At 49.4% G+C, this 26,754-nt stretch overlaps 1 protein-coding gene across 1 annotated transcript; it reads left to right on the plus strand.

Moving 5' to 3' along the window:
* Nucleotides 1-23,039: 23,039 nt before the first annotated feature.
* Nucleotides 23,040-24,557, plus strand: LOC144168326 (uncharacterized). Its single transcript, XM_077697363.1, has one exon. The coding sequence runs from the start codon at nt 23,040-23,042 to the stop codon at nt 24,555-24,557; it is 1,518 nt and encodes a 505-aa protein (XP_077553489.1).
* Nucleotides 24,558-26,754: the final 2,197 nt, after the last annotated feature.

Consider the following 26,754-nt stretch of genomic DNA (forward strand, 5'->3'; position numbering starts at 1 on the left):
TGGAAGAAAAATGAGAAGTGAGCAAATGGTGTGTTAAAGCCAAGAAAACCTCGATGTCAAGCAATGGTCTTGACCGCCACCGCCTTTGACACTTCTGAAACCTCTACCAGTTGGTATACAGTTGTTCATTTATTTTTAAGTGTGATAGTATGACCGCGTGTTAAGCTTTTTTGCGCAACTTCAGCGCCATGCAAAAAGTCAACGAAAGAGGGCATGCCATGCAGTGAAGCTAGAAAATTTGAATGCCATGCGGCAAAGCCAACTTTTACTGCTCAATTATTCCCAAATTTTCAATACTCGAAAACATTCAGCACTTTGAATGATAAAAGTGCACTGCAAATCGAATAGCAAACAGCATTCGCAAAGTGTTTGAAATTTCAGAAATTTCCACGCCTCTATTGTATTTTTCTGTGTTTGGCGGGACCATCAAATAAATGGATGGACATTAGAAGAAGGAGCTTCCTTGGAAGCCAATGTCACTATACCACTTGATAAGGCACTTTCTAAACTTCCCAGAATTGTGTCAGGACTACCGACGCTGTGATCAGAAACTACGACCAGCTAGGGATAGCAAAACTTACGGAAAGTACGAGTGAAGCTGATGCCGTTTACTACATGCTGCACTAGGCTGTTGCACGTTACTCTCCCAAGCTTCAGATGGTTTTCGACGTTTCATCGCACAGTAACTCACCGAAATATTTCAACAACTTTGAAAGTGGACTGAACCTGACCTCCGATTTAGTCAGTCTATCGGTGTATGCAATGGGCTTTCGAATGCGGGGTGGTGCTATTTGCTTAGCTGCACCGATGCCATCTGCACGGTTGCATTTTGCCGCATGGGCCGCGGCGTTCCTGATGTGAAATGTGGTTCACAGTGTGGTGTTGGCAAGAACGTTCATGTGGACAGCGTTTTTTTTTTCGAGCGATTTGTGGATTTGCGAATGCCTTGTTACAAGTAGTAGTCAGCATTGTTTTTGCGTCGAAATTCCAGACTGTGCTGTGCACGCTTGCTACAACCGAAGATCCGAAGCAGGCCGCATGGCAAAAGCAAGCATGTCGCTCTTTTTTTTTTTTTTTTTTTTTGCTGCTTCGGAGCCAAGGATAGAGCAACGCTTAACGACAGTCCGCCTTCATGCTACGAATTTACAATGAAGTTATCGATAATGGGACTAATCAGTACTGAATCTGTTGCACCTGTTTCGTTCCAAGTGGAAACGACGGGCCTTGAAGCTTTCACCTCACACTTTGTCACATGCTTGAAACATTGCGCAGTGCTCTCTGCACCGCTGTCCGCACCTGTCTAACCGTTGGACAGGCGCTGATAACGTAGTCCACTTTGCACTATCTCCGTGTGATCCCCATGCATTGATTTTCTTATTTTTGGGTTGCTTCAAAGGACCGTGTCTCGAGTTAGGAAAATTTTCACCCAAAGCTGCAACAATATTTGATATGGTGGCGCCGTGCGGGACGAGGCACTGGCTTTACCGAGCCACCCAGGCATGCTGCGCGCTTCTTGGGGAGTGCGAGATACGGTGAGGTGCTCTGGCAACAGTGTTCTGGTGTGTTGAACGTATGACTGACGTCTACCTAAGCTCCCAATGATGGTGAGCAATTACGCAGAGGTTCTGGGTGGAAGCAATCGCGACATATGTATATAAAATTAGGTGCAGCCACGTCGACAAAGATTCGACCGATAGTTTTCAAGTGCTTTTTTTTACTTGAGCATGTGCAAGGTATGAGGTGAAAGCTTTGATGGCCGTCGTCTCCACCTCAAATAAAATGGGCACGCCTGATTCGGTACTGATTAAACCCATCATCGATAGCTTCTTTGCGAATTCGTTGCCTGAAGTCAGATCGTCTTCAAGCACTGCTCTAGCTACTGCTTCAAAACAGAAAAAAAAAGCGAAACGCTTGCTTTTGTTGTGCAGCCTGCTTTCGGATCTGCGGTTGCAGAAGTGTGCACAGCACAGTCCGAAATTTCGAAAAAAAAACAATGCTGACTACTCCTTGTGACAAGGCATTCGCAAACCCACGCGAACGTTCTTACCAACACCACGCCGCAAACCACGTTTTGCATCGGGAAACATGCTGCCTGCACGGCAGAATGCAACTGTGGATATGGTGTCGGGGCTGTCGTGTAGGTAGCATTGCTGCACGGCCAAAAGCCCAGTGCATACACCCTATTGCTGAACTCCCGAAGACACCAAGTGGCGCAAGGGTTGGATATCAAACAAACATTATTAAAGGTTGGCATAAAACCGGTGGACAAAGGTGCATTGCGTTTCCTGTGGTTTCAAGCAATACCAAAACCGGGTGTACCACTTTCACCAGTTTTGACTTGCTGTATGACCCGCATCCCTTTCAGAGTGATGGCTAACCCATTTCTACTTCCCGAAATGCTTCAACACCACTTAAACAAAGAGCAGTACCCTCAAACTGTGAGACATACACGGATGACGTGCTCACAGGAGCTGGAAGCGAGAAAGCTGCCGTGAAGCTGTACAAAAATGCCACTGAAATTTTTGAAGCAGTAAAATGCTATTCCAGTGATTTCAACGTGACTCCCGGGCTACCATGCATCTCGGTTATTTGTCGGGTGAGCTGAAGGTTTTGCGACGTACGTGGGACCCGTGTGCCGACCACTTAACATTCTCTCTATGTATGGATTGTATTCATGGCATAGAACCATTCACAAATTGGCCCATGCTACAAACAACGGCGTGGATATGTGACCCACTAGGGCGCAACGTGAAAACTTGGAAGTGTTGGTAAGCATGTTGAACCCTAGCGTAAACGACATGACAAAGCAGCGCTTCGTGTGTCCTGTTGCTATCGTACTGCGTCTTGTCATTTGCGCTGAGGTTCAACATGAACCACTGGGAAGGGAGGGGGAGGGGGGGGCTTTCTTTTTTCATTGTCCATGCCAAGGTCCTGTTCCACGAAGTGTGGCGTAAAAACATCGACTTCAACACGCTACCTACCAACAGCACGGCGGCCTGGAAGGTAGCTAGACGGACTCCCTATCTCCCTGAGGTTCAAGTACCCCGGTACTACAGGTCGCAAACAAATGGAGGGAGGACGGACTGCTTTCACATTTCTGCTGATACCCGTCCAATGCCATATGAGGCAGTTGCCTACCTCACCCTGGAGGGGAAAACGGTACAAGATCGACAACTCTGGTAAGCAAACAAAGGGTTGCACCAGGCAAGGAAATTACACTGGCGAGACTGGAACTGATGGCATGCCTGCTCGCTGGTCGATTGTGTGGCTATATTTTGGAAGCCCTCAAGCAACAGCCATCAAACATCTACCTACGGACAGATTCAACAACAGCACTCTATTGGATTCATGAAGATGTTGGCCGCTGGAAGCAGTTCACACGCAACTGAGTCACTAAAATTCAACGCCTCGCGAACAAGTGCGTATGTAGACATTATCCGGGAAGAGAAAATCTAGCTCGCGACATCCCAGCCATGCAGCTGGCCAAAAACGCACAGTAGCGGAGCAAAGCACTGTGGATTTGTCCCGCATGCATATTGGGAATGAGTGGTTCCGAAAGCGATATACGATGAAATCGAACTAGGGGAAAGGAAGAAAACAAGATCATTGCCAGCGGCAACATCGCCACCTACTGAGTCGGGCGTGATCGATCTGGAACACTACGGCAAAATCTTAAAGCTAATCAGAGTCACAGCTCGGGTTTTTCAGTTCATCACCAGAACCAAACAACAAAGCAGCAAATTGGGACCCCTCATATCCGACGAGCTTAATCAAGCTGAACGATACTGGATATGTTGGGAGCAAAAAGGGATTCTCAAAAGAAGTCACGTGTGCCGCCCACGGAACCCGAATTACCCCCAACTCCGCTTTCAGAATGTTCACTGATGATTGACAGTGCTGGCATTTTAATAAAGAGTTCAGGGAAGACCACAACACAGCCAACTTTGGTGTGGCTTAAAGCAAACAACTATAACAAAAGCGTAAATGGGCATTTGAAAAGGTTTATGATAGAAACCATTTTGTGAACCCGGTGTGTAAACACTACTCACAGGAATATGTCATGACTGCATGATTACATTACAATAACCATGTGCTTCATTAGTAAAGGCACTTTTTCGGATAGTGGTGCATGGAAGCTTTACCTAGCGCATATATGCGGCATACGTAAACAAGCAACAGCTGCAAGTGAAATGACCACGAAAACTAGTCCCAAACGGAAGCAGCATCTCGCATGAAGCACACATCACGTAACCAGGCAGTGCTGAACGCGAAAAAAAAAGCACAGCCTGGACACACACTGCAGTTGCTGCACAAAGCACACTTGCCACCACATCACGCGGCCACTAGAATAGGCGAACTAGCGGAGCACTCACGACGCTGGTTTGGGAACGCTGCAGTCCACCAGCGGCACTAAAGCACTGGGAACACCCTCACATTTCAAAACGCACAAACACCGCCACACATCGCTACCAACTGCGCAGATATACAACGGGAAAGTTATGTAAAAGGTGCACCCCTCGGTTGCGATGTGTTTCTTGCAGTATCGGAGCTAGCGGCGCCGCAGCTTCACAGACACACATTCAACTCCGGGAGAACTGCGACGCACCACACACGGCTGATCGCGAGAGCCGAACTTCGACACATCAAACAGATAACAGCACGGCGTACACACTTTATATGAAAAACTTGCACTGTACACAAGCGCTGACCACCACTGCGCGTTGCTTTCACTCACAGTGACCACATTTTGAACGTTATCGATGATCCAAGCGCGGAGACAGACCTTGACAGCTTGGAGCGCGCGAGAGCGGGGCCACGATGAATTTGGACTTATCAATCGTCTCGCGCTAGCGATGAGCGCGACGAGCGTATCTCTACACACCTGATAGAGAACGAAAACACGGCGCACCACTCTGCAGACGCTGGTACTGGTGCCTTTTCTGCCTCGGCTCCACACAAAGCGCGACCATTTGAAGTAGACGAACGATAAACGCGTATCGCAGTACCGACTCAGGACCGGGGTGGTCTGTCGTAACTTCTGCAAGTCGTTGTCGTTTTTGATATCACAATCAAGTTGTGCGACGTACACCGTCCCCGCAGCTCGCCGCCGCCATGTTGCCGAAGGCCGATGGGCGGAGCCAACTCCAGCCGGACGGCCCAGCCGGACGGCTCCAGCCGGACAATTCGCTCGCCGAGCGAATTCGACCTCGGCGTCCAACTTGGCCCGACAGGGCCCCCCCGACAGAGCACGACAGGCCCAGCCGGACCATGTTGTGCTCTGTCGGACTCAAAAGAAAACGGGCTTAACGTCCCTTTCGGATGAAGGCCGCGCGCGCGCCGCTCGGGAGGCGCGCGGCGCGCCGCAAGATGCGGTGAGCGCCCGCGCGCGTTCCCGGAAGCTCGAGGCGCTCGTGGGGCTGCCGTCGCGGCGGCGGCGGCTGCGCGGTTGGCTTCTCTGCCCGCCAGGAGCGCAAAGCGTCTCCGAAAGCGTTGCGTTGTTGCCGCGCGCGCGCGAGGTATTAGGAGCGGGGGGCGCTTCCGATACTTGGGCAAGTTTTGCAAACGGGAGCAGGGCTGCATGAATGCCCCGCCGTTGGCAATGTCAATCACAATGCCTGTACGAGCCAGAAAATCACGGCCGAAAATTACAGGCACTGTGAGGCCCGGGAGATGTACGAATCTGTGACGTCGCACTCGTTTCTCCCTTCGGACCACCAACCTCGCCGAGCCGCCTGAGTTGGGTTTCCCGCTCGCTAGGTGGAAAGTGATGTCGCAAGCTCGCAATCGAATAGCTCTCCGATGCAAATGAGCGACGACATCATCGCCGAACAGCGTAGCAGACGCTCCGCTGTCCAACAACGCCGCAAACTTTCGACCAGCGATCGTAAGGGCGATGAAAGGCGCTAGTGCGTTGGGGCGTTTTACCCTGCACGCCATCGGGATTAGGGGCTCAGGCTCACCACCTAATGTAGCCATAGCCGTCGGCGACGAAGTGCTCACCGACGGCGGCTGGCGTTTCCCGATTGGCTGCGTCTGCTGCATCCCGGGGCTTCCGAGCCGATTCCCCCCGAACTGGCTGCTGCGCCCCACGGAAGTGACGTACGTCAAAAAAAAATTGCGTAATTGCATTACATTGCAATTACTTCAATAATATTGCATATATTTTTGGCAGTGACACACTAATATTACAGTATCAAGATTTATTTTTAGCCTGAGTTTATTGTCTTTTAATATGACGTCACCAAGTCACCGTGACGTCATGGACATGCTTTGTAGATGTTTGCATTATATTTTTCTCTGCGAAACCAGTGGCGATACTCGAGTTTGTTATTGTTTTTGACACTCGCGTAGAAGAAGCTGTGTAGACAAAGCACTTTTTATAGATTTACCACGGGTTTTACGGATGACTATACGGACGAGCGGCATGGAGAAGAGGCCGAATTCCATCGAAGAGCGAATTTTGGCCCCGTATTGCATACGTACGGGTAGATTTCACTCTAGTACGGGCTTGTCTGTTCCGAGTTTGTTCCGTTCATGGAGGAAAAAAATTTTCTTCCTCCATGGTTGTGTTGGCCTATTTCAAATATTCCGGCTTCGCGCGGTGCCGAGGCAAGCAAGAATGTTACGAGCGTCGGCGTTGTGTGGAGTCGCTCACGAGTGGTGCGGTGCTGCGCTGTGTTTTCGTTTCATATGAGGTGTTCAGCTCCAAGCCTGTGTCACCGCGCTTGTATCTTCTGCAGTAATTCACAGTCTTCAAAGTCCGATGACTATTCGTGGCAGCAACGCGAAGTGCTGGTCAGCGCTTGCGCAGAGCGCAATGTTTTCATATCAAATACGTACGTATCAGAACCAAATGTTGCCCCAAAATGTGCTGTAAAGTACGAAGCACCGTGTTGCCTTCAAAACGTGACCGATGTGTGCGGTGCGTCATAGTTTTCCAGAGGTTTGTTTGTGTGAAGCTACTGGTGCCGCAGTCATCGATGCTATCATCACAGTCATCGTTATACACGGTGCTGTGTCGGTATCACAACGCGAGGCAAATACTTTGATACTGCTCCGTACTCGACTTGCAAGTGTCCAGATTCGTGTCGCTGCAGGAGTGTATACGTGAATAATCTAGAGCCCCATCAGTTAGCAATGGTGCGTCGCAGTGACAGCGAGTTTTCGTTCATTCGCTTCAACTTGCCGTGATCCCTATCGTTACAAGCGTGGCCAAAAAATGCGCCGGATATCTGTCGGGAGTTACTGTGGCATTTGCCGCGTGTGTTGTGTTCGTGTGCTCCAAAATTTACGATGTCGCCAAACGTACGTGATCGTGCCATTTATGACAGGCTAGGCGGCTAGGTGATGCGTCAGTGGCTTCAGCAATAACAGATGCTACGTGCTGTGTTGAACTGTAATATCTACATTCTAAGCATACCATCTAGGTGACTCTGCGTAGTTGTTGTTTCTATTTGATCTAACCTTAGTTGCCTTGTTCATCTTTTTTGCAGGGTATTTTTATTTACGTGTGCACGCAGCATATTAGCACTAAATCAACCTTACACACTTACCTGTACATGCCATAACCCTCTTTGCAATCACGTGTGCATGTGCTACTGTTACCCTGCAGTATTTCGTGAGCTACTGTGCATGCTAGCAAAGATTGTTTGCATGTCGTTCTGAACCATTGCTAAAGCCTGAATTTCCTTTAGTATTACTAGCATACCTTTTTCTTTCTCACCTGCTGGCTTCGTGTTGCTTTTAAAAGGAATGAATGATTTAACGCTGTGTATAAAGTTATGTCGGACAAACTTGTAAAAAACAATACACGGGATATACCTGCTAAATTTCTCAATGGCACAAAGCACGTACACTGATCGCACAGGCTAAAAGTAGGTCTGACGTGCTCCACACTCTTCGTCTGCCCCTCAACGCAGTCATGCTTGATTTTTACCCAACCGGCAAAACCACTTCTGCTCAATGACGAGCCAGGGTCACTGTCACGCCCACTTCACAACATATGGTGAAAGCAGTCTGTTCTGATTTTTACCCAACAAACCAAACCACTTCCACTCTCTGACTAGCCGTGTAGAGTCACTGTAATTAATTAATCGTTACTAATAATTAAAAAAATCCAGATGTAACTGTAGCGATGGTGAAGGCGGTAGTGAAAGTCCGGAGTGGGCGACTTTGACGGCCCTTGTGGGTTTCGGTGCATTTGGACTAAGAACGGCTCTCACGGCGTAGAAGTCCTAGCATCCTTCTGCTCGCAAATGCATAAAATATTTCTCTGTCTCGTTGTTTAGCGCAATGCATAGTTGAGGCCATTGAAAAGCACCATCAGAGAAACATGAGAAAGCGTTGCTTTTGCCTCCGTGGAATGAACCAAGGTTGACCCGCTAGGTATATCTGCATCTAAGCATACATTGGGTGCTACTGCGCAGCCGACTGGTCCCCGTTGGCAAACCTGCTTCCCACACAACAACACAAACACATGCCTGTTGCATGCAGCCTGTGCGCATTTTGTTTGTCTGCGCGGAATGGAATGGCTGTGCCAGCAGGAAATAATTCATGAAGCACTGCAGGGCAGTGCAACAGTCGCCAGAAAAAATTTCCATCGGCAGACTCGCATACTTCGAATGGCAACTGGCAGGCTCCATGGTTCGACACAGTGGTAATTCCAGTGTGCCAACGATGCAACAAGTCTCTCCATAGTATCAGGAAATTCGAATATAGGTTAACAAGGGCGGTGTGACAACTGTCGCTGTGCTGAAAAATGCCGCAACAGGTGCTGTACTGTGCACAGATTGTTTGTTGCCACTCCCATCCCACTGAGTTGTGCCAGCTTCCAAGTTTACCCCATATCATTTCAAATTAACTGATGTTTGCTGGTGTTTGACAGATGCAAGCACCAGTAAAGTGTGTCTGTCGTCTTTAGTGCTAAAATCATGTTCTCAAGGGCAAACCGAGTTTAACGAGGTTGCGGACCTGAAAGCTGGCAGTGCTCATGGGGGTCGTAGCAGAAAAGTTTCAGCATGGTACCGTGTTGTGCTGTTTTTGCTATGTTGATGTTATAAAGCGCATGTGGTATTTATATGGGTCATGGGTTTGAAACAAGGCACTAGTTGGAAGTCGTTGCTGTCTCTTCCCTTTGTTACACTTGGTAGTCGTGCTCTTTGTTTGCAAGAATTATTCGAAACTACTCGAAGTGTAATTCGAAATTATTCGAAGTGTAATTACAATTATAGAACTAATTTTCTGGGTAGGAATTGCTGCCTTGTGCCTTCTAAAGGATATACCCACTTTTGGCTACACCCATCGTAAGACAAGATAGCAACGCAATACTCTACAGAGCCTGTGCACAAGCTGCTGCCTTGCATTGGTCTGACCCGCAAAATTGACAGGAACAGCTCCCCAGGACTGATCCCGAGCAAAGGTTCTGGCTCGCTCATGCCCCTCAACTTCACAGAAGTCAATGAAACCTTGCTACACAGGCTGCGGCTTGAAGTAGCATTGACCTGAAAGTATCTGCACACAAGCGGACGCGAGGACAGCCCAGACTGCCTTCCGTGTAAGGCTGTACAGAGACAATTGATCATTTGCATAGTGTTTGACCAAGGTATACATTTGTGGGTGAAGAGACCTTGAAGCAGCCTTACTACGCTTGAATGCTTACCCTCTGTCTGAACGAAAGATTTTGGGCACGTGGGCTGACACGAAGAAGCAAGATCGAGCGGTCAAATCGCTGCTTGTCCTCTCTGGACTTTTGGGTCTAGTTGGTGAAATTTCACAAACTGCGAAACTTTTTTTTTATGGTCGGTAAATATGTTATGCGAATTATACAGTGATTAGTCTGTTTCTGCGCCCCATTGCATGTTATACATGCTTTAAGTGTACAAAGTTCATTGGTTGATTTCACTGTCATTTCTCATACCCTCAGTATTGACTACCTTCCTTGCCCCAGCGGGATTTAAGTAGCAGGCCCAAGTTTAGTTTCTCAGGCTGGCCTCTTCTTTAAAAAATATTTTACTCTCTCCTCCTCTCTCTTGCCAGCATGCCAGGTGCTTGTAACGGTTTACTAGGATTCGCAACGGTCACCATACGATAAAAATTTCTTATGACTACTTTCATTGCTGAAGTTCACTGCACTCGGGTACTAGGGTGTTTGGCGCACAATACTAATTATGACTGCAGACAGCCTACAGACAACCTACAGTTCATAAAGCCCAAATCGAAATTCTGCCACGGACTCGTTCTTGCCTTCACTTCGATAAGGCTGTCACAAATGCGTTGATCAGCCGAACATACTGGAAGGGATGTTTTTCTACACTATGAATTAATGTTTGATCAAAGTGCATACGTTAAGCATTTGTGCTGGTTCTTCTTTTTTATCTCTTGACACCCAGTGCAACCAATGGGCTGGTAAGAGCTGTGGCTTGTCATATGTGTTTCCAGTTCATAATGGTGCATTGTACTTGTTGCCAAAGCCAACTGCAGAAAAGTTCTTCAGCCCTAATGCAGTGCTGGCGATGGTCTTTTGTGGGCTATAAAAGGAAAATGTATTGGTTGTTGATCAAATAAAGAGCCAATTTTAAATGTTTCTTCCCAATGCCTGACGTGTCTTCTTGGAGGTTGTGTGTTTGCTTAGTCCTTTTGGGAACAGTTTGGCATGTATGGCTCATGTGTTGGCCATGAGACTAATCAGCATTTGAAGGTTCATGGGGCAGGTACAACTTGTACAGCTGGTGAGCGAAGGGATATAACTATTACATTTCCGATTTTCTTGCAACATGTCACTAGCATACAACAATTAGGATATATAATTCAGCTGCAGTTTTTTTTACGATAATACTGCTATTGTACCCATTATAAAATAAATAATAAATTCGACCAGCCGCCATACGTTGCTGGCCGTAATGTGTGCGGCGTCATCAGAAAACATTGTGTCATAGTTACTCCCGCCGTTTACCGCGCGCTTGTGCACGCGATTCGCGATGAGCGTCCGGCATCATCCTGCCTTGCGCGTGGTGCTCGGAAAAATACCAGGGAAACAGTCACGTGCGTCTGCGCCACAAGGATGATCACAAGACACCTCGCAGACGCCCAGCTCGCGAAGCCGGTTGCATGAAGTGCATGCCGACGCATTCCACTTTAGGAGGAATGGGAAAGCCTGCGGACAAAGCAATCCGGGTCAGCCAGTCATGCATGCGGAAGATGGATATGACGATGACTACTACTGCCACAGTGAGAAGCGACGACGGAACACGCAAATAAACAAATTTCGCAATACGTGCACGTGTCATTCAGTGCTTCAGGAGTATCTAAAAAGAAATCCTCCAGCTCGCCTTGCGTCACTTAGTGCAAGTTTCGCCAGTTTTAAAGACGAAGGTGTAACATCAAACGCGAAAACTGACCGTACATATATGTGGCGTCGGCGGGGCCACCGCTGTATGGACTGGTGTACTTGAACTCATTTCGCCAGAGCAGCAGCCAAATCCTGTCACTACGGCGCTAAGCCGGTACCTTGGCAGAATGGAACCTTGCTGCCAGCTGCAGGTGCACGTGGCAACACGTATACGCGTAAACGGATGCGCACACACAGCTCTGACTGCGGGGGAACTTCAGCGTGATGAGCATCCAGTCTGCTTGTCAGAAAACGAAGGCCTGTATGCTTCTTTCTTTTTGGACAACAAACGTCACATGGTTGGCCGGTTCTTCATCACTTGCAGTGGTAGGCTGTTGGACAGCTGCTGCTATGACCAGAAGCAACATGTGCACTACTTACATGACGTTTGTATACGTAATTATGTGCAACAGCGCTTTTATCAATTACAGTTTATGTGGGAGACCATTGTTGGCGCTACATTTGCTGCCCTTACCAGCGCTGTGCTCTCGCTGTTTCTTGATTACCAGCACAATTTTTACAACGGTGTGTGAAGTTGGTGAAATGAAGCACAGTGTATCTCCTGGATTGGTCGGTGCTTCCTGCTTCGGCGTGATTCTTTCCAGGCCATCACTAACAAGGGTGGCAAAGTTGTGCTTGTGCCAGTTAAGCCACATTTTTTGACACTTTATGATCAGTACTTGTAGCACTGCAGCAGTGTATCGCTTCAATTCGCTTGTAACTTTGGAAGCTCGTAAAAGTTGGTACAACATGACCAGAGTTGTAGGCACGACGAAAAGAGACATTAACACGCGTTTACTCCAGTCATCTTTTTGTCACATCCAATGTAATTCAGGCCTCTTTTGTCCCAGCTGTGCTGATTTCACTCCCCAAAATAAGGCACCTGCTGGTCTTTTTATGTACAGAAAGTATGGTGAGGTTTCAAAACATTTCAGGCTGCTGCGCCAAAACTATACGAACAAAAACGCTGGTGTTCAGCGGCGCGTACTAGAGTGCACCGGAGCCACTTAATGGAAGTGCACTGGGTACCAGTAATCTAGACCCAAGAGAACTCTTGTGAAATGAGGGCCTTTAAAGGTATTCCTTCGGCCTATTCTTCTCTCCACAAAAGCCACAGATTCTATGATCTAAATAGGAGCGCAAGCAGCCTTCGTGCAACACTATTTAGACCTTTGCCGACAGAGTCTTCAGCCAGTGCCCATGTTTGAGGACACAGACCCATTCTTCCCTATTGAGCCACAGCGGATCAAACCTGATGGCGTGAGATGGGGCGCGCACACACCTTCCAAAATAAAAAGAAAGAAAGAAGTGCGGTTACAAAAGCCGGCGAATTTAAACGTACAACACAATCCTCCGAATCCTCCACTCGGAGTGGTTTTGCCTTGCCCGCAGGTGCGCCGTAGATAATACAACAGCGAACGACAGCCGATGTACCAAGGAGGAGAGATATCAGCCCGCGCTTACGGCGAGTACAAAAAGCGCGTGCTTTTCATCGTAAACAATGAAAAGCACAGCCGACCTAAACATGAGTGCCGGCACGGCCACTTTGCGCGGCCGGCATGGTACTTCGTACTTAGTTTCGGCGATCAACAACGACGACCAAATCCAAGAAATAATAACAAAAAACAGGTGACGTCACTTCCGTGGGGCGCTCCAGCCAGCCGCGATCGGGCGAGGCTGGAGCACCCCGGGGGAAAGGATCCCCGGGGTGCAGCAGCCTTTGCCTTCCCGATTTGCGCTGCTTTTCCGGTGCCGGGCAGGCGCGAACACAGGCGGCGCTGCGAAGCGCGCCTCCGTGACGTCGGCTTAGGGATTCTCGCATTTGTCGTCTGCTTCACTCAGGCTCGCTCTCCCTGCTGTTTCTTTGCGATCAGTCAACGTCTGATGCTTGTCTGCACCAGTATTGGCGTGCGGGTAACTTTTTATCATAGTAATAGGCTTAAAATCGCATACACTAGCTCCTGGTGTCAGTTAAAGTATAGTTTTGGATACCGCTACGGAAGAAACATTGCCGGCGTCGCCCCATTCCTTGCGAAGCCGGTCCTGTCCGGAGCGCGAAGAGTCGGAGCTAGGCGTTAGCTTCTCAATTAAGCAATCTTTCGAACAAAAGGAACAGTCAGCTGCTAATAACCGACAACAGCGAAAATGGAAGCCCAAAACAAATTCTAGGCCTTCAGGGCTGTTGGCTTTAGCAGAGGGCATTACGATTCCGGGTGATCAATCCTCGTAACAATATGTAAGGTAAAACAGTTTTTGCAACCATGCCGAATGCTCGAACGTGTTGTGTCACATCACTTTACGTTGTCAAAGCATGAAAGTTTGCCGACATGCACTATGGGCTGCAAAAACTGTAGGTTGAGTTCCAAATAATCCACTGTGTATACAGGCGCGTGCTGATTTCATACCAGGCATCTAACCGGTATGTACGCCTATTGAACAAAACGAGTCACGTCTACGTTAAATATACAGTAACACTATGTTCAGACTTCGAGGCATATTTCGGTACATTTTCCACAACCATATCTTCCCGATATTCGGATATGCGTTATAGGAAAACTGCACTCAAGAGGAGGAGGAGTAGGAGGAGGAAAAAACTTTATTTAACAATTAAATCGAGCTGGTTATTGGGCTCGGTCCTCAGTCCAGGTCAAGAGAGTAAAAATAATTTCCTTCAATTCATAGAACGCCATCCCGAGTAGAATAGGATTTGTTCTTTGCGCCAGGAAGGGTTGGAAAACAATAAAGAGCTACTTGGAATTATTATTCCTCGGTTTCTATTCTTGTAATATATGCAGGTATACTATTTATTGCGTTAGTTAGCGAGTATATCATGCCTTCAACACCGTAATCATGTCACCATTGTTCGGGTTGAGAGTCAGTTCGTTATGATAACGATATGATTACGATAGAAATGCGGAGCACAAAAGCCGCTTTCGAGTACTGTGAACAACGTTGTTTAGGGCGCGATCGCGGTGGCGTAGCACAAACCTTCTCATTGTATTTGCATGTGAATAAACAAAGCACGCTGCGGATATGCACCTTCTTGCACACGGCCGTAATGAAGGCCAATTTGTGAAGAAGGGAATGTATGCCATACAACATGAAGGAAGTATCCACACGATTTTTGTGAGCCTCCCAAGCATCCCAAAACCTCCTAATAAGACTGAAAAAGTGTGTTGGTGCGGGCTTGTTGGTACATAACTGAATATGGAAAAACAGCGCTAAAACGGGACAAAGAACGTGACAAGACTGGGCGCTGTCTTGTCTTGTCGCTGTCTTGTCAGCGCCCAGTCTTGTCACGTTCTTTGTCCCGTTTTAGCGCTGTTTTTCCATATCCTAATAAGACGTTTGTGACGGCGCAGAAAAATGCATGCGTTGGGCAGAAAAAAAAGCAAGAAACATTGATCTGATACAAGACAACAACAACGAAAGAAATAGAAGAAAGAGTTATTTCCTGCTGTCCGATGCGCGTGTAGGGGCCGCTGCTTGGTACGTAGCATTAGACTGTTGAGTCTTCATAAGAGCATCTAAAAAATACTGCAGGGAAGCCTACGCATTTTGAATACTTATCGAGGTGCTCTGTTCGCTGATCCTCGCGAATAAGCTAGAAAGGACGAGTTACACGATCTTCTGGCCGATGCTCTGAAGAAAGTTGTTCTCTATCTCCTCGTGTGTTGCAAACTTGGGGGGATACAGCTTGAAATTATTCAGATGCGTCTGAAGCTGGCAAAATGACTGAGTCACTAGAAATACGCTTTTCAACGCACTACAGCAACAAAGCGGGCGATTTCTAGCACAGGCACTGCTGCCCCTCACAAGCGGAGTGTAGCAGACGACAGCGGCGCGAGTCCCTAAGCTGACGTCATAGCCAGGGGGCGCCACTCAAACATCTCACCGCCAATAGTGGCCCGTTGCGCGGCACTTGTAGCAGACGATGCCGCGATGCGACTGCGCAGCCGGAGGCCGCTGTCAGCGCAACGCTTGCGGGGTCCCTTGGCTTGCCACACGGGAGTAGTGGTTGGGTTCCGAGTGCGCTACTGCTCCCTGACTGTCGCGCTGCGCATTCGGTCCCCTCGAGCTTTCCACACGGGCGTAGCTGTTGGGTTCCTCATGAGCGTTTTGTCCCCGGCCGTAGCCGTGCCGCGGCATGCCTTGCTGGGCGTCAGAACGCGCCCGCATGGCGTACGAGTACGGGTCGAGCGCGCGCTCCGACACATCGTGCGGCTCTATTTACGTGCTCACCGCGTACGCTGCTGTTGCCGCGGCGCGCGGCATGGGAGGTGGGGAAGCACCCTGTCATGCGCACCTTGGCTCCAGCGTGGCGTGGGCTGGGGGAGGCGGCCGATAGCTGCGAGCAGCTAGAATATCGGCTTGGATGCGTTTTGCTTCGCTGGCCAGTTCATTGAGGTTGGCAAACTGACTGCCTCGAAGGTACGCTGCAAAAGTTGGGTGGGCTTGTCTCGTCACCCTCTCAACCTTTTCCGCCTCAGACGCCATGGGCTTTGCAAGTTAAAAGAACTCCTGCATTGCCCTGACGTATTCGAGCAGAGACTCAACTCGGTGTTGAGTTCGCATCTCTAGCTCGTTCAACATGAGGCGCTCGTAATCTGGGGGCAGGAATTCGCTGCGAAAGAGCGCTTCAAATTCGCCCATCGTACGAGCGTCGCGTCCCACCAGCCGGTACCACCGTGCAGTCTGGGCGGTCAGCGATATAGGCAGAACACGTCCTATAATCACGCTGTCGTCCATACCCGACGCCTCCTGATAGCGGTGCAGCGCCTCTAGGTACTCCGTAGCACTCATGCGGTCATAGTAACCGCCGTACTCGGGTATTCTGAGGCTACCGAGCGAGCTGTTAGGCCTGACGCTCGGTTGTGCACGCACCGCGTTGATCAGGGTTTGTGCGAGATCGACTGCTGCCGAAGGCAGGGGTGGTTCCTCGCGAGACAACGCTGGCGTAAGGCAGGCGACGTGCGCCCCAGCCGTAACCGCTTGCGAGGTCTGCGTGGTGGGGTACGTTCGTGGCGCAAACGCGCCGGCGAACGAGGCGACCGCCGCACCGCTAGAGCCGTGAGGCTCGTACACGGCGGGGTCGGGTGCGCTAGAGCTGCGGCGCAGCTCCTCCTTTGCAAACATATCCGCTGGGTTGCTACGACCAAGGCCCGGAGGGCATGATCTCGTTGCAGCCCGTGGTGACAGGCAGGTGGTCGCAAGAAGCGTTCCGCCCGCCGACATCGTGCGGCACACCGGCAGGAGTGGGATGATAGCTCCCGTGACTCTCCCGCGCGGCGCTTTGGTTGCCTGCTAGGATAGCGCTGCCTGGGCCCCAGAGGGGCCTGGGCGTAGTGGTGGCGGCCGACAGGCGCGGGACTATGTAATCATCCCTCGGGCTGTCGGAATGCCTAACGCCGGCAGAAGTGGGATGGCTCCCGTAACTCTCCTGCGCGGCGTGTCGGTTATCGGGGACATCGGCGCCGCCTCGACAAAGCTCTGGCGTAAGCGCGGTGGCGGGCAGCAGCGGGTCGACAGAGGCGTCCCGCAAGCCGTTACCACGAGCAATCTCGTCCGACAACCAGTCCTCAACTTCGGAATCAAGCAACGAGAAGCGGGGGTGCCGCCCTGTCATCGCAAAAACCTTGGTTGGGCGCCAATGTGGGCTAACGTACGGGATAGCAGAGGACCCCGGCTAGCTTCGTTAGAGAACGCTACGCGCCGTACACTAGCCCTGCGAAATCCGAAGACTCACGCACGGGTTCGGGTACTCACATGCGGTAGACATGCTCCGGCAATCCAAAATGAGGCTTTATTGCCTGGCAGATACGGGGCATATACCAGACAACACGACTATCGCTCGCGGGGGAGACAGTGGCTCCTGTCGCTCGCTCAACCCGCTGGGCTCAGACCTCGATATCCGTTATCACGGCCGCGGGAGCAGGGGAGGCATCCCGTGGCGACCGATGAGGGCAGAATCTCTCGGCAGAGTCCGTGGAACATTCGCGCATCCTGCAGGTCGACTCGGGGGGGGGGGGGGGGGGGAGGAGGTCTTCCCCGGAACTCGGAGAGAGGGCGGCGAGGGAGAAGGCGACGACCGGTCCTCCTTCCCCCTCGCTCTCCGCGCACGTTCGCGGCAAGCCGGTTCGGCGCGTCGCGCGGGGTCATGAAGAGGACACGACCTACGTGACGCTCCGGCTACCCAAAATGGCAGCTACCAGCTCGCGAAAACATGCGCAGGCGAGGCGTAGGGAAACAAGGGTCCCGACAAGGTTCAGGCATAGAAGAGGTTCGTACACAGCGATGACGATGGCAGAAATGGGGGAATCTAACCTCGAAGTTGACCAGTGACAGCCGATCGGGCAGCCATGGCCTATATGATGTCGCTTAGGCCATGCCAGGGATGCATAATGAGGTGAACTGAAGAAGCGCGGTTGGCTTTTCCGCGGCTTTCACAGCGATTTGAGCGCTCACTGCTTCACGTGCACGTGTAATATTTGGCTCAGGTATTCCTGGCTGGCAGTCTAATATAAACGTCACGCAGGTTTACTTGCACTGCTCAAAGAGTGTTGCAGGGTCTCTTTAAGAGATTAGGTTTTTGGATAGAATCTAGTCACAACACAGCGCTTGCAGTCCTGTTCACGGCATACTATTATTTATTTACATGGTACTGTCAGCTTCAGTCAAGAATCCTTAGCCAGAAGTGGACAACAGCAATCTATAACCAGTATTCAATGGCGTGTAATGCACGTAGGGAACCAAGTGTGCGTCGCCGTATCTGTGGCCAAACGTCTGGTGCTAGGCGACGTTGTGCGCACGGCCCGCAGATCATGCACCCCTCTTGTCCTCTGTGCAACCATGTGAGTGCGCCGTCACTCGTTACATCGGGCTCCGCGGGATGGCGGTACTTGTCTATGCTAAGCTTGACTGTGAAACACGACTGTGTTTCACGTTACAAACTATACCGCACTGAACGCAATGTATTGCCTCGAGTTCAATGTGAGTGTGATTAATAACATCTCTGTTGACGCCACCGTTTAGAATCGGATTGGAACAGAGCCGATGACGCACGCCGGTGTTTTCTTTTCTTCGGCGTGCGGGTGCAGTGGCCCAAGCTGCGCCGTGTCCGTGGCGCATCGGCCATGTCTGTGGCTGTTTCCAGTGTTGCCAAGTGAAGAAATTGACCACTAAAATTTTCAACGAATACCACCTATAGTGTGTATGCACTGGCTACTCAACCGCACGGCAGCACTACTTACTCCTTTGTACAACTGGGAAGGCACGGACAGTGGAATGGATAACGCAGCCAGTTTCGCGCTATCTCGATGTCATTCCTGTGCAATGATTTCGTTACTTTTTGCATTGATTTAAGTGACAGCGACTCAAGTGAAGAAAGCTTCTCCACCCAAGGCTGTGACGATAGTTTATATGGTGGTGCGTGTGAGACGAGGCATTGATTTTACTGTGCCTGGAAGGCCTGATGCACACTTATTGAGGAGTATGAGAGACGGTGAGGTGCTCTGGTGACAGTGTTCTGGTGCGAACGCATGACCGCCTGCCACCCGAGCTCCCAATAAAGCTGAGCGATTACACATAGGGTATAAGGGGAAACGATTGCGAGTCATGTATGCGATAAAATTAGCTGTGTCAGCAAGGACACAGATTCCTCCTGGGGCAACAAATATTTCACCGATGATTTTCAACTATATTTTGTTTTGGTCTAGACGAAGCAGAAATCACTTTAAAACACCGTTAATTAGGATTTTGAGGGACCAGAGAGAATGTTCGAATTTACCGAGTGCCCGAATCATTGAAATACAGTCATAACTAAAAATGCTCTCAACATCACCAAACTTTTATTTTTTTTGAAGTCAGTGATTGTTGTTTGCTTCGTGGAGGTGATGCTCAAGAATATCTTTATGTTGCAAACTTTTTGCTAGTTCTTTAGGTGCGCTTTTGATTTCTACTGCAAATACGAATTGTGTGAAATGCAGTGCGGTGGAATGCGCTGCTGTTTTCCAACCTGAACTCCGTGGCGTGTCCAGGTTAACCGAAGAGCAACTGAATCTGTCTGAATAATGAGTTTTCAGCCATAGAACAATGCAAACTTTGGACGGGACCAGATGCTGCGTGCAAATTAACCGAAATTCCGAGTTAAAAGAGGCCGAATAAACAGGATTGTACTATATCAGCAGAAAAAGATTAGAGAACACGCTTCAAGTACTTGAAAAAAAAAAAAAAAGAAAGAAAAACCCTGATGCGCTTGTGTTCGTCCCGTGGTCTGCTCTGGGTCTGCGGTTGAAGCATGAACAGCGCGGTCCAGAATTTCGAAGTGAAAAACCATGCTGGCTACCCCTTACGACATTCGCATATCCTCGAATCGTGCAAAAAAACCACCGCACACACGAACATTCTCGCCAACACTACGCCGCAAACCACGTTTTGCATCAGGAAACGCTCTGCCCGTGCGGCGGAATGCAACCGTACAAACGGCATTGGCGCCACTGCGCAGGTAGTGCGGCCGCAGGGTTGAACGCCCAGTGCATACACCCTATACAAAAAAAGAGAACGTATGTCTAGGCTCACGATATTCCTCATAACATGGCGATTCTGTCGTCAAATAAATGCCTCATCCCGTCCACTTTCATCCCATCATAGTGACACACAATGTTATTCAGAACGAAGTTAAGTGAACCCTTGTTTCAAATGCGTCACGCGTTTTAAAGGTATCTAACCCCCTGTCATCGTGATGATTTCAGGCTTGCTGAAAGTGACACTTCTAAAATGCACATAATTTGTTCCCTTTAACGTGTGGAACAGGTCAGTATTTAAGTGCTATATATATCCACATGAATGCAGAGTACACATTGCTGCTTTCCTTTAATGGTTTTCTGTCTGCACTGCAGTCTCTATGTTAATGACCACTAGGCTAATGTCTAATAAAAGAGAATCGCTGATTGTTTTAATTCTGGAGATTGACTGAACATGCACTACATTTCCCTTGTGTTACGTTAGCATTTAGTTTATTGAATGTTTCAGAAATCAAGAAAATTATGAGCAGCATGCCAACAATGCTATCTAAGGGCTATGAAATCTTACTTATTTCACTTAGACGTTCCATGAATCGGTGAAGTGGATATGACAGATTTGAACTGTGATCTGTACCCAAGAGTAAATACGAGCTGGTACAAGCTCTTTGATGGTTAAATTCGCTGCTGTTCCCAGCGAACATCGTACCATCGGAGAACAGCGAGCGGAGCTCAGCTGGGAATTTAACCATAAAGTAGCTGGTGCTAGCACACATTTTCTCTCGGGTATGCATCTCTGAATGATGTCGTTACTACACCAAATGAATCTAAAGTTGAAAATCGAACTAGTACTAGGTCATAAGTGAGTATTTTCTTTTAGCATATTGTTTCAACAGTCGCATTCTCACCGACCGCACCAAAGAAACTCTATAGTTCATTCCACAAGCTGCATGCAGCACTGTGGAAGCTACATTGTTGTTAATAAAGCGCCCACTGAGGGCGCCTAACTCACCGTGAAGGAAGCGACAAAAGGCGCCGGGGCCTTGCGGTTCTACCGGCCGAGAGGAGAAACTGAAAGGTCCTTTCAAAACTCTCTTCGCGGTGAATTAGGCGCCCTCAGTGGACGCTCTATTGACAACAATGTAGCCTCCACAGTGCTGCATGCAGCTTGTAGAATGAACTACAGTGCAGAGATTTTGTCTTTTCCTTCAGTCTACTGACTATATTGTCCGTAAACAAACCACCGCGTACTGTTTTTAACAAACCAACAGCGCGCACGTACGTAGTCCTTCACGGGAAAATGGTAGTAATCATAACTGCACACTGCTGGAGCAAGCTTCGCATCACTTCACACGGGAGCGCATTACCCAGTTTGAAAGCATCAATTTGATGAGCTGAAACGTGACGGACGCAGAAACACATGTCATAGCTGCGGCACATCACCGCACAACTTTCACAGAAAAAAAAAGTTGAAAGCACTTGCCCTAGCGCATCACCCATGTGCCCTCCAAGCACGCACCAACTGATAAAATAAAAAAAAGGGACACGCAAACAAACGTATCTTCGAACACACGTGCTGTCCACCGGGCCCTAACGCATCACCCACTTCACGTAGTACAGTCGCGTGCGATTTGAAGGTAATCGCGCGAGCGCCGACGGACCACGACGATAACGCCCCCACGCGGCTTCTTTTACTCTGCCTGGTTCCTGGTTTAGACATTATTCTCTCCCTCGGTCGCTGTTTATTCCAGCAGCCATCACTCCAGCAGCAAAATCAATAATCCCTTCCTTTTGTTTTATCGCGCACGCAGCGACGACGTCGCGCTCGTGGTATTTTGCAGCAGTTCTCGAAAAGTTGCGCAGAAACGCATTCTCAGGAAATACTGGACATTTATAACAATTGGTTCTATCGTTGCTCACGATAACCAAGAAAAAAAACGCACGCGCGATTGCAACCACACAAGATCACCACAAAGCGGAAAGGGTGGTTTACTAGCCGCGGGAGTGATCACTGCTTGATGGAACAGCGACCAAGAGAGAGGAGAATGCATAAACTAGGTCCCAGTCGCTCCGAAAAAGGCCGCGCGGGGGCGTTATCGCCTTTATCGGTCAAAGCTCGCGTGATTACCTTCAAATCGCACGCGACTGTACATATGCTGCCGTCGACGGAAATCACCAACTGATCTGCTGAAACAAGACGGACACAAACCGCTGTGCATCGAGCCATCTTCTCGAGATTCAACATGATTCTGTCGCTTGTCGTAAAAGAAATATAAAAAGCGCAAGTTCAGTGACGTCGCCACTAAGCCCATCCTGCCTAAGCCCCGCCCACAGTGCAGACCTTTCGTGAGGCTTCCCTGTTGCAGTCAGGTTTTAGTCAGAGTTACTCAATATGTATCCAGTAACTCTGGTTTTAGTGTCTTCGCGTTGTAAGCCATCAGCTTTTATGACCGACAAACGTCTTCCGATCTAATCCAATTTCCCTGTGGTCCGGCTTTCATACCGTGGTCTATGGTGGAAAGAAGTAGTATTATGGAAAGAAAAGGTTAGGAGAGGCCCTGACGTCACATTTGTGAAGCCACACTGGCCACACCCGCCATTTCGATGAGCCCAGCACTTTTTCGCAGTCTCTTCTGCTGTTTCCGGTTTGATTTGACCGACATGGCGGCCCTTCTCTCCGTCTTCGCAGCGAAAACCGCTTCGTCGCTAATTCCTCGGTGCGAAGTCATGTCCTAAGCTGTTAATTTCGCCTTCAGTTTTCCCATTCTAACCCTCACCCAAAGTTTCAATCGCGCAAAAAAAATGTCCGTGGCATTTTGCCAGGTTTAGTCGCCGCAGTCGTAAAAAACCAGGCAACAATGTCTATGGGCTCAAGAAAAATGACGTCACGACCTTCACACTTTTCGCAATGCATTGGAATGCTAGGGGCCGCTCCTGTGTACTCTTTCCTCCATGCCCCATGGTCCCTGTGCCCCTCTTCTACCCGTGGAGTCAGCTGAAGCCAATTCGAATCGGCTGAACACCGCAAACCGGTGAGGTGGCGGGCTGCAGGCTGATCTTATTTTAGAAGCTGATATATTTGCAGGGATCTGCATGCATTTTGTTGCAGCGGTTCCTTGTAAATCACCACGGCGATGAGCAAAGAAACCGCGTTGACGGCGTCGAACGGTCGCCCTAAAATCGGGGTCCCTTCGGACGTGCCTGTGGGGAAGCGCGTGCCCGTGCGCGTCACGCACTACTCCGGCCCCACCAAGTTTTTTCTGCGCTACAAGTTTCCCAATATTCGCGACGCAGCCGACACACACTCCTTCTTCATCTCCCGAAGGTCACGCCACGTACGCCAAGCCATCGTGGGCATGTACTGCTTTGTCTGCAAAGCCGGCAGCAAGGGAGTGGCGCTTCGAGCGCTGGTCATGGACGTGCACCGAAACCACGACACGCCGTGGACTATCGGTGTGCGCTACGTGGACAGCGGCCTAACTGACACCGTCGGGTTGAATGTCGTGTACGCAATCGATGGGAAGGCGGCGGCCGAACCCTGCAGGGCGGTCCCCTGCTACATGCGCGGATTGGGGCCTGCGCGTGACAGCACGCACTTCGACTTGCCGCAGCTGACCGCCGACACCGACCCGCTGTACGAGGCCGTATTCCTCGGGGTTTCTGATACAGGCGCCTACGAGGTGGACCTGTACGTCGAGTGCCCCGGCACCAAAGTGGGCCTCAAGATGCTCAGCGTCAGCCACCTCCTAATCCAAAACGGGTTCGCCCGGTCTGTCGTCTATCTGGACGACGGAGCGGACACAGGGGCGCCTCACAGCGCTGACACGCCGTGCCAAGACAGCGGCGAACGTCCCCAGAAGGGCGCCCTCGGAAAGCAGTCGTCTCTTCCACTGAGTAGCATGGATTCGTCTGCTGAGGGTGTTCCGAGTGAAAACTCTTTGGAGATCGAGATCACCCTAATCTGCACACCCGAGCTCTTCTATGGACACATTATTTCTGCGGCTGAAGACATGTCCCAAGTGCACAGCCTGATGAGGACCTGCAAAGAGAAGTGCACCGAAGGCGAGCTCGTCAGGGGCGCCCACTGCATTTACCGGAACAAGCGCGAAAAAACCAAGGCCAGAGTTTGGGTGGAGGCCGTGTTAGAACCTCGGAAGTGTCGCATTTTCTTCGTGGACTATGGCAGCAGAAGAACTGTGAAGTCATCACGCCTTTACAAGACGGATATTAGTCTTGACAGCATAGACCCACTGGCCTTAAGGTTCGAGCTGATGGACATCAAGCCTTGGTCAGAATGGACTGATGCCGCTGTCAGCCGTTTTGAAGAACTGGCTGGCAGAGACGCCACACTGACGGCAGTGCTCACAGGGACCAAGAGGAGCTCCGACGATTTTGACGAAAACGTTTACGTGGTGAAGCTTTTCAGTGAAAAGCATGGCAACGTGGCTGAGTGCCTGTGCCGAGAAGGCTACGCCAGGCTGCTAACTGCGAAAGAAAAAAGGAGTCTCCACGTGTCTGCTGCAAAGCCCGCCCAAACATCACGAACCATGAAAGAGGACTATGGAAAGTGGTCCAACAACCAGAGCGTGAACAAGGTTAACACCCGTGTGGCCACTTCAAACGCTGCAGTGAGAGGCAGCCTTCGCACTTGACAGCATTTCACTGCAGGTGGCTTCAGCTGAGAACAGACATTTCATGCAAAAAGCAGCTAGAGTAGCCCTTGCATCAGGCTCGATACTCTACGGAGAACGAAATGCCCAGTGTGTTCTTTTGGCTCTGCGAGCACGCATCTCTGAACAACATGAACTCCTTTGATTACCACCCTATGTGGACTTGCCCCGTAACTTGCACCATAACCATCATGCGATCAATAAAACAACATCCAGCCTTGAAGAGCAAGTGGCATGACAGATTTGCTGTTTATAGTTCGGGGACCATCTGGCCGGTGTTCATGGGGTCTTGGATGGGATCTATGTCTCCCCTACCTTAATGAAGCGTCTGGAGGCATTGCAGCGGCCCAAGTCAGAGTAGTGACCTATCCCACATAGAATGGCGACTCACCTAGCAGCACAGGTTAAATTAAAGGGACCCTGCAACACTTCCGATGAACGATTTCACTCTTTTTTTGTGACTGGAAGCACTGCTTTAAGCTGTTGGCCATTTTGTGTGCGGTGGATGCCGCGTTTCCGGCAAATTTAGTGTACCGACGCTTTCTCACTAAAACAGCCAGCGCGTTTGAACAAGTTGAAAGATATAAGCTTGTCTATGCTGATGCCCGGAAAAGTTCCCCAGGTCCCCTTTAAGTCCGCTTATGTGCTTTGAAGGCGAAAGCCTGGTGATACTTGTTGACGTCATCTTTACTGCTACATCGCATCCCTTCCTTCGCTTTCGCTTTTTCATCTTTTGTCACAAATTACTTCAACCTGCTTTTCTGGTTGTGGTGGTGGTGGTTCCAGGGAAATGGCGCGTACCCACTCAGGGGGATTGGCCAGGAAATGGGCGCCTTACCGAAAGAAATTAGGTAATTATTGTAGGGAAAGAAAAATATTTATATATTAGGATGGATTAGCAGTAGATGACTAGAGAAATAAAAGTAAGGAGATTAGAGAAAGAAATAAAAAAGGTAAAAACGAACACCATTTAATGAAAATTGGAAGTAAGAAACACGAAGAAAGTGGTACAGACGGAGCAGTGAGCTGGGCTGGGCGCGCATTTACTTGACAAGGGAATCCAGTAGGCCTAAATGATGTCTAGCACGGCAGACGGCCTGATTCCAGGATGAATGAGTGCAACGCACAGCGAAGGTCCCCGTGGCAGAATCCCAGTTTTTCGCCCCGAATGACAAAATAACTGTACCAGACAGCGGGAGGTTTAGCCGGCTGCATGTACTTTTTAAGTATCTTCGTCTTATCGAGGAGAACCGTCGGCAGGAGAACAAGAAATGGTGCACCATGTATGCGTTTCTTTTTTCGCTCTCGTTTCTTCCTCTAGCAGTGCGAGGCACGCACTTTTCCACAATCTTTACGTTTCCAATTCAGAGTTTTGTGAACTTCTGCAGCGGGCAGAAACGTGCTTTGAGGGGTCAACCTCAAAGCTTGTTTCTGGCCAATCTCGTCAGCGGATATGTTACGCGAACAAAGGAACAACGATGGCAACTCCGTTCTACCGGTAGCAGTGTGTGGGGATAGCTCAGACGTGCAGACCTGGATGCATGACCAGCGATGGAGTACTTTATTGGAAGCATTGCTTATATCACGGATGTAATCAAAATGCACGACCTGATTGGGATGGCATGTTCGATGAATTGGTTAACATGAAGCATTTTTAATATGCACACCCAAGTAGCGGGTACGGCTTTATCATTCTAATGTGGTTGAAACATGCTTTATTGTTTTGGTCACTGTGCCAATTCCGATAATAAAGAAAAAAAGCAGTGATAGCTCACTGGTAACGCATTAGGCTGCTAATGTGAAGACCCAGGTTGAAATCCCATCACATCTCACACGTTTTTTTATTCCTCTCCGCAACGGTGAGCATTTTCTTGATCCGAATACAATAATGACAATGGTTTATCGGAGAATGGGGCTCTTAAGGCTTTCGCTTGAATAAAGGCCACATTGGTTTTAATGTTGCAATTGTAACCCTGTACGGACAAGTCTTTTCTTATGAGCAAAATGAAATTTCAGATCTTTGTACTAAAGCTTGTTATGAAATCTAGGTGACAAAAGGATAATTCATCATGCAGCGTATAAATTTCCCTGGTACCAGGAAATCACAAAAATGCTGGAGCTTAATATTTAGGCGGTCTATTAAAACAAAGTATGACGATAAGCCCACGCCCACTCATGG

The sequence above is a fragment of the Haemaphysalis longicornis genome, unplaced genomic scaffold (assembly GCF_048455015.1).
Source record: "Haemaphysalis longicornis isolate Haplotype H1 unplaced genomic scaffold, Haemaphysalis longicornis Haplotype H1 scaffold_1, whole genome shotgun sequence".
Classification (NCBI taxonomy): Eukaryota; Metazoa; Arthropoda; class Arachnida; order Ixodida; family Ixodidae; genus Haemaphysalis; species Haemaphysalis longicornis.